Consider the following 15,000-nt stretch of genomic DNA (forward strand, 5'->3'; position numbering starts at 1 on the left):
GACCCTCAGGGGTCACTTTCAGCGAAACAGTCACCGCTAAAGATTGTGGGGTCGGGGAGGAGAACGCCAGCAGTCATTCTCCAGATGAAGCGGGAAGCTCTGTGATTGGTTGGTCTTATGATGTGGATGTCCCGTCTGGCCTGTGGAAGCAGCTGACCCCTGAGATGGGAGGTCACGAGGTCACGCCCCGGGTCAAACGGAGGCTCCTGATGAACGAGGACGAGGCGTTCAGTCCTGGACGAGAGACGGGAAGCACGCTCTCCAGCACACCCAGAGGTGAAAAATGATAGTTAATTATATAATTTCTAATGTTTGAATGTTTTTCAGTGATGGGAAATCTAATTGACAATGTTGAGGTCATTGTGTCATAGTTAGATGATATCAAAATCTCACCATATGATAATATCATGATATGAAGTCCACGATACGATATTTTTTGTGATATTTAAAAAAAGAAAAGAAAAAAAAGACAAATGAAGAATTGGGAAAAAATGAAATTTTTATACATTTTAAAGTTAAATTATTCCATCTAATGCACTTTGAGAGTTCAGAATGAAGAGCTGCAACATGTTCTTAACTTAAGTCAGAAAAAAGTCATTGAATTGACTGAACTTTAAAAGGAGACTCAAGCCTCTTTTTATTTGTGAAATACCGTCTCAGTCTAAATTAGATTCACACTGCTGTTTCAGGAAGACAAACAAATTAGAATATATTAATAATAACAATGACAGTAATAGCCATATATTGTAAAACAATTGCACTGTAAAATAAATGAAAATTAATATTTCGTAGGTATATTATTTCTGCTTTACGCTACTGAAGGGAAATACAATACTTCTTCCTAATTTCTGCACTTGAAAGAGATATGTTGAGTTTGGACTGCATTTAAGCCGCTCGCTGTCAGTAATTCAAGCTGCGCTTTAAGCTTTTATTTTGAAGGAAACTCCAGCTTCAGTGAAAACCGGCAGAAAAACACGTCTCGCTACAAATCTAGTGAAACGCTGTAATCATCTGCCGCTGAAATAAAGCAGAACTGGTGACGCGCGCTAAACTCACAGAACGTGTAATAAAGGAGTCGACTGCATTCATTCAGTGTGAACGGAGCCGTTCTGAGACGCGGAAAACACCGGATCACCAGCTGATCGTCTGAACCAAGCAGCTTCGCTTTAAAACAGACTTGATGAAGAATATTGTGCTTTCGCTTTGAGTTCCTTTCACAGATACTGCGCCAAAGCATCATGACCCAAAACACAACTTTACACACCTTTCATGTTAGAATAAGACGTTTAAATATATTTTAAAAACTACACGACCTGTCGTTTCATATCGTCATGTGACCACGATAATATCCAGACAGTGATATTGATTATATGTTACATACCTAGTCATAGTTGCATACTAAACTGTGATTGGTTTTTCATTTGTGTATCTTTTTATCTGTCTATACTGTATCTTTCTTTTTTAGGTTCACAATATTTTATTTTAGCTAGAAGAGATGTTTTATGATGATGTGTGAAGCATCATAAGTGATTAAACTGTGGGCTGTTGTTTATGTGTTCAGTGATGTCCTCAGGGCTGTCTGCGCAGACGCAGGAGGATCAGGTGACGGCTCTGATGGAGGAAGAGTGCAGACAACAGCAGGAACTACTGCAGGTGAGCAACAAACTACAGCCTGTTTCACATGTAGTTCTAAGGGAAGCATGATCATGGGTTCGATTCTGAGAGGATGCATGAACTGATAACATGTATACAGTGAGAGTCACTTTAGATAAAAGCGTCTGCTCGATGCATGTGTGTAAATGAGTGTAAATCACTGGACAAAGCATCAACAACATCTCATATGATCCTCTAAGGTCAAGTAACATTTGTTTCTGTAGCGCATTATCCAATAGAGATTGTTTCAAAGCTGTGAAAACCAATTTCTGCCATGGGGTTAAAAAAAAAAAAAAATCACTGACTTTTTATATCACAATTATGACTTTTTTTTTCAATTCTGCATTTATATCTTGCAATTCTGAGTTAATATCACAATATTAAAATAGAAAAATATATAGAATTGCAAAATATAAGCTCAAAATTACATTTACATTTAGTCATTTAGCAGATGCTTTTATCCAAAGCGACTTACAAATAAGGACATTAGAAACAATCAAAATTAATTATAAGATATAAACTCAGAATTTGAAAAATTTGAAAAAAAAGTCAGAATTGACAGATGTAAACTTAGAATTATGAGACGAACTCTGAATTTCTGACATATCAACTCAGACTTATGAGAAATAAACTCTGAATTATAAGAAATAAACTCTGAATTGTGAGATATAAACTCTGAATTGTGAGAAATGAACTTTGAATTGTAAGATATAAACTCTTAATTGTGAGATATAAACTCAGATTTATGAGAAATAAACTCAATCTTATGAGAAATAAACTCTGAATTGTGAGATATAAACTCAGACTTATGAGAAATGAACTGAATTGTGAGATATAAACTCAGACTTATGAGAAATAAACTCAGACTTATGAAATAAACTCAGACTTATGAGAAATGAACTCTGAATTGTGAGAAATAAACTCTGAATTGTGAGATATAAACTCAGACTTATGAGAAATGAACTCTGAATTGTGAGAAATAAACTCTGAATTGTGAGAAATAAACTCAGACTTATGAGAAATGAACTCTGAATTGTGAGATATAAACTCACTTATGAGATATAAACTCTGAATTGTGAGAAATAAACTCTGAATTGTGAGATTTAAGATCAGATTTATGAGAAAGAAACTGAATTTTAAGAAATAAACTCAAACTTATGAGAAATAAACTCTGAATTGTGAGATATAAACTCAGACTAATGAGAAATAAACTCTGAATTGTGAGAAATAAACTCTGAATTGTGAGAAATAAACTCTGAATTGTGAGAAATAAACTCTGAATTGTGAGATATAAACTGAATTGTGAGATATAAACTCTGAATTGTGAGATATAAACTCAGACTTATGAGAAATGAACTCTGAATTGTGAGATATAAACTCAGACTTATGAGAAATGAACTCTGAATTGTGAGAAATAAACTCAGACTTATGAGAAATAAACTCAGACTTATGAAATAAACTCAGACTTATGAGAAATGAACTCTGAATTGTGAGATATAAACTCTGAATTGTGAGATATAAACTCTGAATTGTGAGATATAAACTCTGAATTGTGAGATATAAACTCTGAATTGTGAGATATAAACTCTGAATTGTGAGAAATAAACTCTGAATTGTGAGATATAAATTCTGAATTATGAGAAATAAACTCAGACTTGAGAAATAAACTCTGAATTGTGAGATACAAACTCAGACTTATGAGAAATAAACTCTGAATTGTGAGATATAAACTCTGAATTGTGAGATATAAACTCTGAATTGTGAGATATAAACTCTGAATTGTGAGATATAAACTCTGAATTGTGAGATATAAACTCTGAATTGTGAGATATAAACTCTGAATTGTGAGAAATGAACTCTTAATTGTGATATAAACTCAGACTTATGAGAAATAAACTCAGACTTATGAGAAATGAACTCTGAATTGTGAGATATAAACTCAGACTTATGAGAAATAAACTCAGACTTATGAAATAAACTCAGACTTATGAGAAATGAACTCTGAATTGTGAGAAATAAACTCTGAATTGTGAGATATAAACTCTGAATTGTGAGATATAAACTCTGAATTGTGAGATATAAACTCTGAATTGTGAGATATAAACTCTGAATTGTGAGATATAAACTCTGAATTGTGAGATATAAACTCTGAATTGTGAGATATAAACTCTGAATTGTGAGATATAAACTCTGAATTGTGAGATATAAACTCTGAATTGTGAGATATAAACTCTGAATTGTGAGAAATAAACTCTGAATTGTGAGATATAAATTCTGAATTATGAGAAATAAACTCAGACTTGAGAAATAAACTCTGAATTGTGAGATACAAACTCAGACTTATGAGAAATAAACTCTGAATTGTGAGAAATAAACTCTGAATTGTGAGATAAACTCAGACTTATGGGAAATAAACTCTGAATTATGAGAAATAAACTCTGAATTGTGAGATATAAACTCTGAATTGTAAGATATAAACTCTGAATTGTGAGATATAAACTCTGAATTGTGAGATATAAACTCTGAATTGTGAGATATAAACTCTGAATTGTGAGATATAAACTCTGAATTGTGAGATATAAACTCTGAATTGTGAGATATAAACTCTGAATTATGAGAAATAAACTGAATTGTGAGATAAAAAGTCACAATTACCTGTATTTTTTCCCCTGTGATCAAAACAAGCTTCCACACAAAGCACCTTCACAGTAATAAAGAGTACAGTAATAACTGTTAATGCTGTGAAATTCACCAGAATAGTAAGAACAGCTGATGTGATTGTGATAGATTGCAGATCTAAATGACTCGTTAGACTCGTGTTTGAGGGTTGTTCTGTCCCGAGTCTCTCGTTGACCGATGGCAGACACCACAGATCAGACCTGAAATCACCCAGAGGATTGTGGGAATGTTTTCTTTCTTTTCTAGCTGCCGCTGAGAGCATCCTTATGTGTTTCTCCTTCAGGTCCTGTAGGGGCTCGTGTCCTGATGCCATTAATTACGCCCTGTAATGTATGCATGGAACAGGCTTTAATGAACACCGAGTGTTTTTATATTAACGAGCGTCTGTGTGTGTTCGCTGTGGGAAGTGACACAGAAAATGAGGATAATTGTGTTTAATTCATGCGCCGCTGAACACACCTGTCTGTCTCTCTGCCGTCTGTGGTTCGATTCCCGTCGTCTCATTGACCTTGTGTGTCTACATGCTCTTATTTCATCCTGACTCTCTCTCTCTCTCTCTCTCCGTCCTGCTTTCATCTGTATTCTCTCGCTCTCTGGCTTTAAAGTGTTTTATTGGCATGGCAGGATTCTTTCTGTTGCCAGAACAATAAAAACTGAATCACAGAAGCTGAACTCAATGACACTACTGGTTACAATATGGGAAGAATGACAATTGTTTTTCATGTTTTTGAAAAAAAGTCTCTTATTCTCACCAGGGCTGCATTTATTTTATTAAAAATACTGTGAAAATTGGGAAATATTATTAGAATTTAAAACAGCTGTTTTCTGTGTGAATATCTGTTAAACTGTCATTTATTTCTGTGTTTTATAAATTTATTTATTGTCACTTTTGAGAAATTGAATGTGTCCTTGCTGAATAAATGCATTAGTTTCTTGTTTTTGTAAGTCTTAAAACTGTTTTCAACATTGATAATAATCAGAAATGTTTGTTGAGCAGCAAATCAGCATATTAGAATGATTTCTGAAGATCATGTGACACTGAAGACTGCAGTAATGATGCTGAAAATACAGCTGCGCATCACAGAAATAAATTACAGTTTAACACATATTCACATAGAAAACAGCTGTTTGAAATTGCAATAATATTTCACTGTTTTTACTGGATTTTGATCAATTAAATGCAGCCTTGATGAAGAGACGAGATCATTTAAGGATCTGAACGTTACTGATACTGCAGCCTCATTTGTTAGTGAACAGGTTGTTATTGTTGATGGATTGATGTGTTTGTAATGCTGTCTCTCTCTCCGTCAGTCTTTAGCAGAGCGCTACCAGTTTCTGCGGAGCGTGTCCTTCCCGTGTCCCGGCGCAGGCTCACGTCTGGAGGACACACTGACCTCCATCACCGCCTCATCTGTCTGCACACACGCTGAGCTCACAGACACACACAGCACCTCGCGGGTAACACACCGCTATTACTGTCATTATGGGGACTCTCCGTAGGTGGAATGGTTTTTATACTGTACAAACTGTATTTTCTATCTCCTTCCGCTAAACCTACCCCTCACACAAACCTACAGGCATTTTTAGATTCTCAAAACACTTCATACTGTATGATTCATAAGCTTGTTTCACACACACATGTTCGTTTTTGTGAAAAGTGGGGACATCCATAGGCGTAATGGTTGTTATACTGTACTTTGCTCTACACCAACCCTACACCTAAACCTACCCCTTACAGGAGACTGTGCATTTCAACTTTCCCCAAAAAACCTCATTCTGAGTGATTTATAAGCGTTTTGAAAAGTGGGGACATGGGTCAATGTCCTGAGATGCCACCTTCACCTTGTAATACCTGCCATACCCTCGTCATTATACACATCTATGTCCTGACTTTTCACAAAACACACACACACACACTCACTCACTCTCTCTCACACACACACACACACACACACACTCACTCACACACACACACACACACACACACACACACACACACACACAGACAGACAGACAGACAGACAGACACACACACACACACACACACACACACACACACACTCACAGACAGACAGACAGACACACACACACACACACACACACAGACACACACACACAGACAGACAGACAGACAGACAGACACACACACACACACACACACACACACACAGACAGACACAGACAGACAGACACACACACAGACACACACACACACACACACACACACACAGACACACACACACACACACACACACACACACACACACACACACAGACACAGATGTGAAGGTGTTGTGTCTCATGATGTGTGTCTCTCCCAGCAGTCCTGTCTCCCTCTGCTGGCCGCTGTGGCGAGGGGTTTTCTGACCCGTCGTCTTCTGCGCACTGAACGCGTGTCGCGCCTCATCAGGACCATCACGGTGAGCTCCTACAACTATAACAACACTGGAACAAACATGAACCTTTACTGGAATAACAATATCAAAAACATTTTATTTCAGCTAGTTGCCAAAGCAGTATTTCTCATTTACATTCAGCTTACGTTACTGTACTGAAATCAAATAAATACAGGCTATATAAATGAAAATTTAAATGAAAAGAGAAAATATAAAAATAAAATATCAACAAAAGCTGTAATAATAGTATATAAACATGCTGGTGTCCTCCATGCTTTCATATCTGTGTCCCTGCAGCACAGAAGCAGTCATAAGCAGCACAGCTATATTTGTAGCAATAGCCAACAATACATTGTATGGGTCACAATTATACAAAAATCATTAGGATATTAAGTAAAGATCATGTTCCATGAAGATATTTTGTACATTTCCTACCGTAAATATATCAAAACTTCATTTTTGATTAGTAATATGCATTGCTAAGAACTTCATTTGGACAACTTTAAAGGTGATTTTCTCAATATTTAGATTTTTTTGCTCCCTCAGATTCCAGATTTTCAAATAGTTGCATCTCAGACAAATATTGTCCAACAAACCATACATCAATGGAAAGATTATTTATTATCTCAATTTCACAAAAATGGACCCTTACGACTGGTTTTGTGCTCCAGGGTCACATAAGAGATGAATGATTTCTCAAGCTCACACACACGTGATGTGACCGAGGTGTTGATGTTGTTTCAGGACACACAGATGTTTCTGGTGACGCTGCAGCTGCAGCCGGCGGTGAGCAGCAAACACGAGCTCATGCTGCAGGAGCGTGTCACGCTGCAGGTCAGAAGCGCTCTGGAATCACACGCTGTATAAACACACACTGACCGTGAAGCTGACCCTGTGTTTGACCCTCAGCTGCGAGCGGCGCGGTGTGAGCTGCACCAGATCTTCTTCAGCATGAGCTCCTGTGATCAGATGCAGATGATCCGCTGCGACCGAGAGCTGAGCAGAGACCGCCGCCTCAAAACACACGTCAGCAGACCAGCCTTTATTCCTTTGATTGCATTCTTTTTTTGTAGTTTTTTTTTTAAGTTAGATTTTGTTTTTCATCCAATCACTCCAAAAAAAAAAAGTATCATTTTTTGGAGTGATTAGGTTTTTTAAATATTATTTGGGGGTGATTAGATAATGGGGGGCTATTCTTTTATGGGGGATGGTTAAATATTTCCTTTTTTATTTTTAGGGGGTTAGAAATTTTTGTATTTTTAGTGGGGTGGTTAGATATTTAATTTTTTTGTGATTTTATTTTTATTTTTTGGGGGGGGTCATAGATTTTAAAAAATGTATTTTTTAGGTGGTTAGAAATGATTAGTGATTTCATATTTTTCTTTTTTGATCAGATATTTTATTTACTGTGACTAAATCTTTTTTTTTTTTTTTGGCGTGTGTTTAGATATTTGTATTTTTTGGTGATTAGGATATTTTTCTTTCTTTGTGTGATTGCTTTCAGGGGATTAAAACAGTATTGTTTTGGTGCTGTGTGAATGATGTAGATGTCAGTATATTATGGATGTGAGATGTTAAATGAGGGGATTTTAAAGCATCATTCATGTGTTTCAGGATAATAAAGTGAAGGGATCTCTCTCCGCCGCCACCAGAAAAGCTTTAGAACGCAAGAAACTCATGTGAGTGAATCTGCAGAAACATCAACATATTAATTCTATCTATTTCCACAGGACCTAAACCTCATAAATAAATACTGATGACTGTGGTCAGGCTGATCTTAAAGCTCATTGGCTGTAATGTTTCATCAGGTTACAGAGGAAATCAGCTGACAGGAAGAAGTTTTCTCCGTCCAATGAGGAGAAATGGAACCTAGTGCCAAAGATCTGTCGCGTGTCAAAGAAGATGACGGCGTTACGCGGAGCGCGATGAATCCACACGAGGCCAAACTCTCTTCAGATCTTTCACTGCAGTTTTTATACGATTGTCTTTAAACATTTTAATCTAGTTTTATTTATATTTTTTTTATGTACATCTCTTGGCTTCAGCACTGCTGTTCTTGCTGGTTTTGTCTTTGCACACTTGAATAAATTGTGATAATTGTTGTATTTTGTCATTTACATCAATAATACAAAATCATATTTTCAAGAAAAGAATGTCAGAGGTGAATTTAGGATTCGTTTATATGATAGCAGTAATTTATGTAACAGGCAAGAGCATCAGAACTATTAATATGAATACAAAATGATAATTTGAATTTGGACGCTACTACTTACATAAGCTTATTTCCACCACGGGAGAAAAATGTATAATGCAAGTTTTTCTTCTTTCTGATTTGCAAGAAAAAAGTGATAGAGGCAAAAAAAAAACCTCAAACTGGGATTTAAAAAAAGACCTTTATATTTTTAAATAGACAAAAAACATTTGCAAGATGTAAACTAAGAATTTCAAAATAATTTTTTAATTAGTGTCACTTTGGCTTCTCAAATAAAACAGTAATTTCGTGAGAAATAAAAAATGGTTTCAACAAAAGCAGGTTTGTGAACACTGATGATTTCAATAATCTTTTTTTTTTTTTTGGTATTTACATTTTTTTGAAAATGAGCAAAAAACTGAAAAGAATGACTTTTTAATAGAAAAACAAGACAACAAACATCCTTTTAAAACATATGTATATTTTCAGTTGTATAATGCGTACATATTCTTCTCATTTAAATAATCTAAATACAATCTGTGATGTTTGATTGACAATTTACAAACAGCTTGTGTTCATGACGTCTGAAGTCCAGAATCCGTGGAGAGAATCACGAGGTCCAGAACCAGAGCAAAGCAACAATAATCCAGGAAATAAATAGTGAGCAGATGAACTGAAGAGGTGATGCGTGTGAAGTTTTGGCCTTTCATACGTGACAATAAGACAAAAACAGCTGTTCCCTCATCAGCTTCTCTGTTTCTCAGGTTTGAAACACGGACGACACACGAGACGCACAACATTCACATCAAACCGCTTCCTCCTGGAGAAACGCATCACTTCCTGCTGTCTGTCGTCAGATTCTCGTTACTGTACAGAGCTGATGGATCTGACAGACACATCCTGTGATATTTACACGCATCCAAACAAACATCTCAAAAACACGGCCAGGTCATGTTTCACCCCAAAAGTCAATTTTTATGAACATTAAAAAGGTGTGCCAAAAATCGAAATTAATTTATGCAAAAGCCCATTTATTTGCTTAAATTATATATATATATATATATATATATATATATATAATTTAAGCATGTATATAATTTTAAATGTATCCAAAAAATAATTCAAGTTTTTTTTGCATTAAAAACTTATATATATATATATATATATATGCATACATACACACACATAAACATATATATACACATTTTTTTGCATTACGTTTATAGTACAAATATGTCAAATAAAATTTATGCTAAATTATTATTTTATTTTTTTTGCCATTTATATTTATTTTATACAAATAAATTAATATGCAAAAAATAAATAAATTATTTTTCGGATACATTCTTTTTTTTGTTTTGCATGAACAGAATTATGAAATTCACGTGTTCAGTTTTGAGCATCAGAAATACACCCACTGATGTGAGCGTACATTTTTAATTCACAATTTACTTTTTTTCATGATTTTTTTTTTTTCCATGTCTACAATGGAGTGAAATATGACTGTTCTTCATATGCATTAAACAAAAACCACATTTGTCAGGATGGTCGTCATAGTGATGCGTCAATCATGTGACATCAGCAGGAAGGGGCGTGTCTGAGTCAATAAAGCGCTGACGTTTCCCTGGAAACCTTTAGTTCCAAAAACCAATAAAAAAATTAAATATGCAAATCCCAGAATCCCAGTGTGAGTGATCATGATTGAGTGTATTTGGTTCAGAAGATTCTCTTAAATCTCTTCTATTATGTACAGCAGGTGTCGCCGCTCTCTCTCTCTCACACACACACACACCTGAGCACACAGAGGAGGGGCTGCAAGGCATTATGGGATGTCTGAGAGACAGCAGGTCCGGCGTGTCTCATGAAGCGTGTGACGGAGGCGAGTCTCGTGTCCGTTTGTGATGCTGGGTCATGTGACGTTGACCTCCATCAGGTGATGGTCAGCGGAGGGCAGCACTAGCACCTGCTGGCCCTGTGTGCCGTTGAACACCTGTCCCGGACCGAAGGCCTGGCGTTTGGGCATCGGGCCCGCGGCTGCGCAGACTCTCCGCTGCCCAGAGACTGGGCGCTGCCTCGGCTGCGCAGACTGGCCGTCTCCGCCTGATCCTCCAGAGTCTTGTCCAGCAGAGACAGACTGTCGTTCTCCAGACACGAGTCTGCGGAGCACAGAGTCACGACTCAAAACACATTTTGACAGAAAAGTCAAATGTACTTCTTAAATTGATAATAACAGTAATTTCGTGAGAAATAAAAATGGTTTCAACAAAAGCAGGTTTGTGAACACTGATGATTTCAATAATCTTTTTTTTTTTGGTATTTACATTTTTTGAAAATGAGCAAAAACTGAAAAGAATGACTTTTAATAGAAAAACAAGACAACAAACATCCTTTTAAAACATATGTATATTTTCAGTTGTATAATGCGTACATATTCTTCTCATTTAAATAATCTAAATACAATCTGTGATGTTTGATTGACAATTTACAAACAGCTTGTGTTCATGACGTCTGAAGTCCAGAATCCGTGGAGAGAATCACGAGGTCCAGAACCAGAGCAAAGCAACAATAATCCAGGAAATAAATAGTGAGCAGATGAACTGAAGAGGTGATGCGTGTGAAGTTTTGGCCTTTCATACGTGACAATAAGACAAAAACAGCTGTTCCCTCATCAGCTTCTCTGTTTCTCAGGTTTGAAACACGGACGACACACGAGACGCACAACATTCACATCAAACCGCTTCCTCCTGGAGAAACGCATCACTTCCTGCTGTCTGTCGTCAGATTCTCGTTACTGTACAGAGCTGATGGATCTGACAGACACATCCTGTGATATTTACACGCATCCAAACAAACATCTCAAAAACACGGCCAGGTCATGTTTCACCCCAAAAGTCAATTTTATGAACATTAAAAGGTGTGCCAAAAATCGAAATTAATTTATGCAAAAGCCCATTTATTTGCTTAAATTATATATATATATATATATATATATATATATAATTTAAGCATGTATATAATTTTAAATGTATCCAAAAAATAATTCAAGTTTTTTGCATTAAAACTTATATATATATATATATATATATGCATACATACACACACATAAACATATATATACACATTTTTTGCATTACGTTTATAGTACAAATATGTCAAATAAAATTTATGCTAAATTATTATTTTATTTTTTTGCCATTTATATTTATTTTATACAAATAATTAATATGCAAAAATAAATAAATTATTTTTCGGATACATTCTTTTTTGTTTTGCATGAACAGAATTATGAAATTCACGTGTTCAGTTTTGAGCATCAGAAATACACCCACTGATGTGAGCGTATATTTTTAATTCACAATTTACTTTTTTTCATGATTTTTTTTTTTTCCATGTCTACAATGGAGTGAAATATGACTGTTCTTCATATGCATTAAACAAAAACCACATTTGTCAGGATGGTCGTCATAGTGATGCGTCAATCATGTGACATCAGCAGGAAGGGGCGTGTCTGAGTCAATAAAGCGCTGACGTTTCCCTGGAAACCTTTAGTTCCAAAAACCAATAAAAAAATTAAATATGCAAATCCCAGAATCCCAGTGTGAGTGATCATGATTGAGTGTATTTGGTTCAGAAGATTCTCTTAAATCTCTTCTATTATGTACAGCAGGTGTCGCTCGCTCTCGCTCTCTCTCTCTCTCTCTCACACACACACACACCTGAGCACACAGAGGAGGGGCTGCAAGGCATTATGGGATGTCTGAGAGACAGCAGGTCCGGCGTGTCTCATGAAGCGTGTGACGGAGGCGAGTCTCGTGTCCGTTTGTGATGCTGGGTCATGTGACGTTGACCTCCATCAGGTGATGGTCAGCGGAGGGCAGCACTAGCACCTGCTGGCCCTGTGTGCCGTTGAACACCTGTCCCGGACCGAAGGCCTGGCGTTTGGGCATCGGGCCCCGCGGCTGCGCAGACTCTCCGCTGCCCAGAGACTGGACGCTGCCTCGGCTGCGCAGACTGGCCGTCTCCGCCTGATCCTCCAGAGTCTTGTCCAGCAGAGACAGACTGTCGTTCTCCAGACACGAGTCTGCGGAGCACAGAGTCACGACTCAAAACACATTTTGACAGAAAAAGTCAAATGTACTTCTTAAATTGATAATAACAATAATATCTAATATATATTAAAATATTTTTATTCAATATCAGAAAGTCAAAATATTTTCTTTCACGTTCTATTTATAAAGTAATCATGTGTTGTGCAGCACTTAATAATAATAAAAAAAACAGTAACAATAAAATATAAAATATGCTTTGTTGTAAAGTAATTGTTGTATTTTCATTTAATTACATATTAAAACATTGATTAAATACAAATGACCAAAAAAAAACTTCATTGAGGGTCATGAGCCAAAAATAAACATTACATTATATCCAATTATATTGCTTTAAAATATATTAAATTAAGCTGTTTTTTAATGATTAAACAAAAATTTTGAAAGCAATTAGTTGCCATTTTTCAAATAATTTGTAAATCAAATTCACTTATATTATTTTTTTACATTTCAATGCCAAAAAGCTAAAAACAAAATAAAAAAAAATAAATAAATAATTTAAATATTAAAATATTAGTGCTGGGCAACCATTAATCATGATTAATTGCATCCAAAATAAATGTTTTCGTTTATGTAATATATGTGTGTACTGTGTATATTCATTATGTACATATAAGACACACACATACAGTAAATATATTTAATATAAACAACTTATTTTTCTTAAATATATACATCTACAATATATCAATTTGAAATGAAGATATGTCATGATGAGCCAAAATCAAAGGTAATCTTTGGGCACCTCTGGATTCAGTCACAGAACCAGAACAGCTTAATTTGATGAAACCATGACTTCTGATGATAAAGCATCGTGGGATCTGACCTGTGTCCGGCGGGATGACCGGGCTGCTGTGGTGAGGCAGGTATTTAAACACACGTATGTTGGGAAACGGCAGGTGACCCGCGAACAGTGGCATGACCTCCATGTGAACCTTGTGTGTTGCCATGGCAGCCACCGGCATGGAAACGACCCCTGAACTCTTCCCACACACCGCCCAGTTACTGTTGTTGTCGATCACTGCAGACACACACACAGTAATCCTCTCAATTATTAATACAAATAAAGCCAAACACTGAAGGGAAAAAACAAATGATAATTCAAAATAAATAAAGTATAAAAAAGTATTAAATACCTTTACAGTACAATTTTTTTTAAAAATATTAATGTATAATTAAATAATAATAATATATAAATAATTAATAAAAAAATAATGTATTTTATTGTTTGCATTTTTAATAATAGTAATAACAAAATCATTATTATTTTAATAGTCATGGATTAAAAAAAAAAAAAAAGCTCTTTACATTTTAAAACTGATGATTTAAAACGATTTTGTGACCATTTTAACATGCATTTTCTAATTATTTGAATTATTATATAATTATATTATTTTATAACTATTAAATACCAAAAAGACCAAAAATCTTAATTTACACAGTAAAATTCTGTTATGCGACACATAAACACAAATAAATAAATATGAAATATACAAAAAATGCAATGTTTTGTTGTATTGTAATTATAAAATGTTTTTATTATATTTGCTTTAACTTTAAACACACAAACCCCAGTCTGGAAAACATAACATACATTTATACACTAAACCTCTGTTTTGCAGCACTTAATAAAAGCATAAAAATAAAACAAAATAATTGTTTCTAAAGAAATTGTTGTTTTTTAATTATTAGCTTTATTAAATCACAAGTCCTAGTCGGGAAAACGTATCACAGTACAATTAAACCTAAATTATTAAGCTATACAGTAAACCTCGGATTTGTAGCATTTAATAAAATAAAAAGAAAAGAAAAATAGAAGTAAAAATGCAATGTTTTGTTGTAAAGGAATTGTAGTATTTTAATCAAATTTATATCCTCGTTTTCATGAAACAGTTTTCTTTCCGTGTGCACGTGTCACCATCAGCCGTGATCACTCCGCTCTGTTTATATGTATATTATTATGAGAAGCACACAT

General features: G+C 35.2%; 2 protein-coding genes across 4 annotated transcripts in view; one reads left to right on the plus strand and one right to left on the minus strand.

Moving 5' to 3' along the window:
- Nucleotides 1-8,830, plus strand: part of si:ch73-100l22.3 (centriolar coiled-coil protein of 110 kDa) — a 12,926-nt gene extending 4,096 nt beyond the window's left edge. For 2 of the 3 annotated variants that reach the window (XM_058791176.1, XM_058791175.1), the window contains exons 4-11: nucleotides 1-276; nucleotides 1,562-1,653; nucleotides 5,644-5,790; nucleotides 6,654-6,752; nucleotides 7,473-7,562; nucleotides 7,638-7,754; nucleotides 8,343-8,407; nucleotides 8,537-8,830. The exon at nucleotides 1-276 is cut by the window's left edge and continues 1,072 nt beyond it. In XM_058791176.1, coding sequence (XP_058647159.1) covers nucleotides 1-276; nucleotides 1,562-1,653; nucleotides 5,644-5,790; nucleotides 6,654-6,752; nucleotides 7,473-7,562; nucleotides 7,638-7,754; nucleotides 8,343-8,407; nucleotides 8,537-8,657 — 1,007 coding nt within the window. In that variant the 3' untranslated portion in view covers nucleotides 8,658-8,830. The remainder of the gene's footprint in view (nucleotides 277-1,561; nucleotides 1,654-5,643; nucleotides 5,791-6,653; nucleotides 6,753-7,472; nucleotides 7,563-7,637; nucleotides 7,755-8,342; nucleotides 8,408-8,536) is intronic. The other variant, XM_058791177.1, reaches the window with a different exon arrangement.
- Nucleotides 8,831-12,573: 3,743 nt separating this feature from the next.
- trappc10 (trafficking protein particle complex subunit 10) overlaps nucleotides 12,574-15,000 on the minus strand; it is a 25,320-nt gene continuing 22,893 nt past the window's right edge. Inside the window, exons 22-23 of the mRNA XM_058791173.1 lie at nucleotides 13,852-14,046; nucleotides 12,574-13,000 (exon numbers count right to left, since the gene is read on the minus strand). Of these exons, the coding sequence (XP_058647156.1) occupies nucleotides 12,753-13,000; nucleotides 13,852-14,046 (443 nt within the window). The 3' untranslated portion in view covers nucleotides 12,574-12,752. The remainder of the gene's footprint in view (nucleotides 13,001-13,851; nucleotides 14,047-15,000) is intronic.

The sequence above is a fragment of the Onychostoma macrolepis genome, chromosome 11 (genome assembly GCF_012432095.1).
Source record: "Onychostoma macrolepis isolate SWU-2019 chromosome 11, ASM1243209v1, whole genome shotgun sequence".
NCBI classification, from domain to species: Eukaryota; Metazoa; Chordata; class Actinopteri; order Cypriniformes; family Cyprinidae; genus Onychostoma; species Onychostoma macrolepis.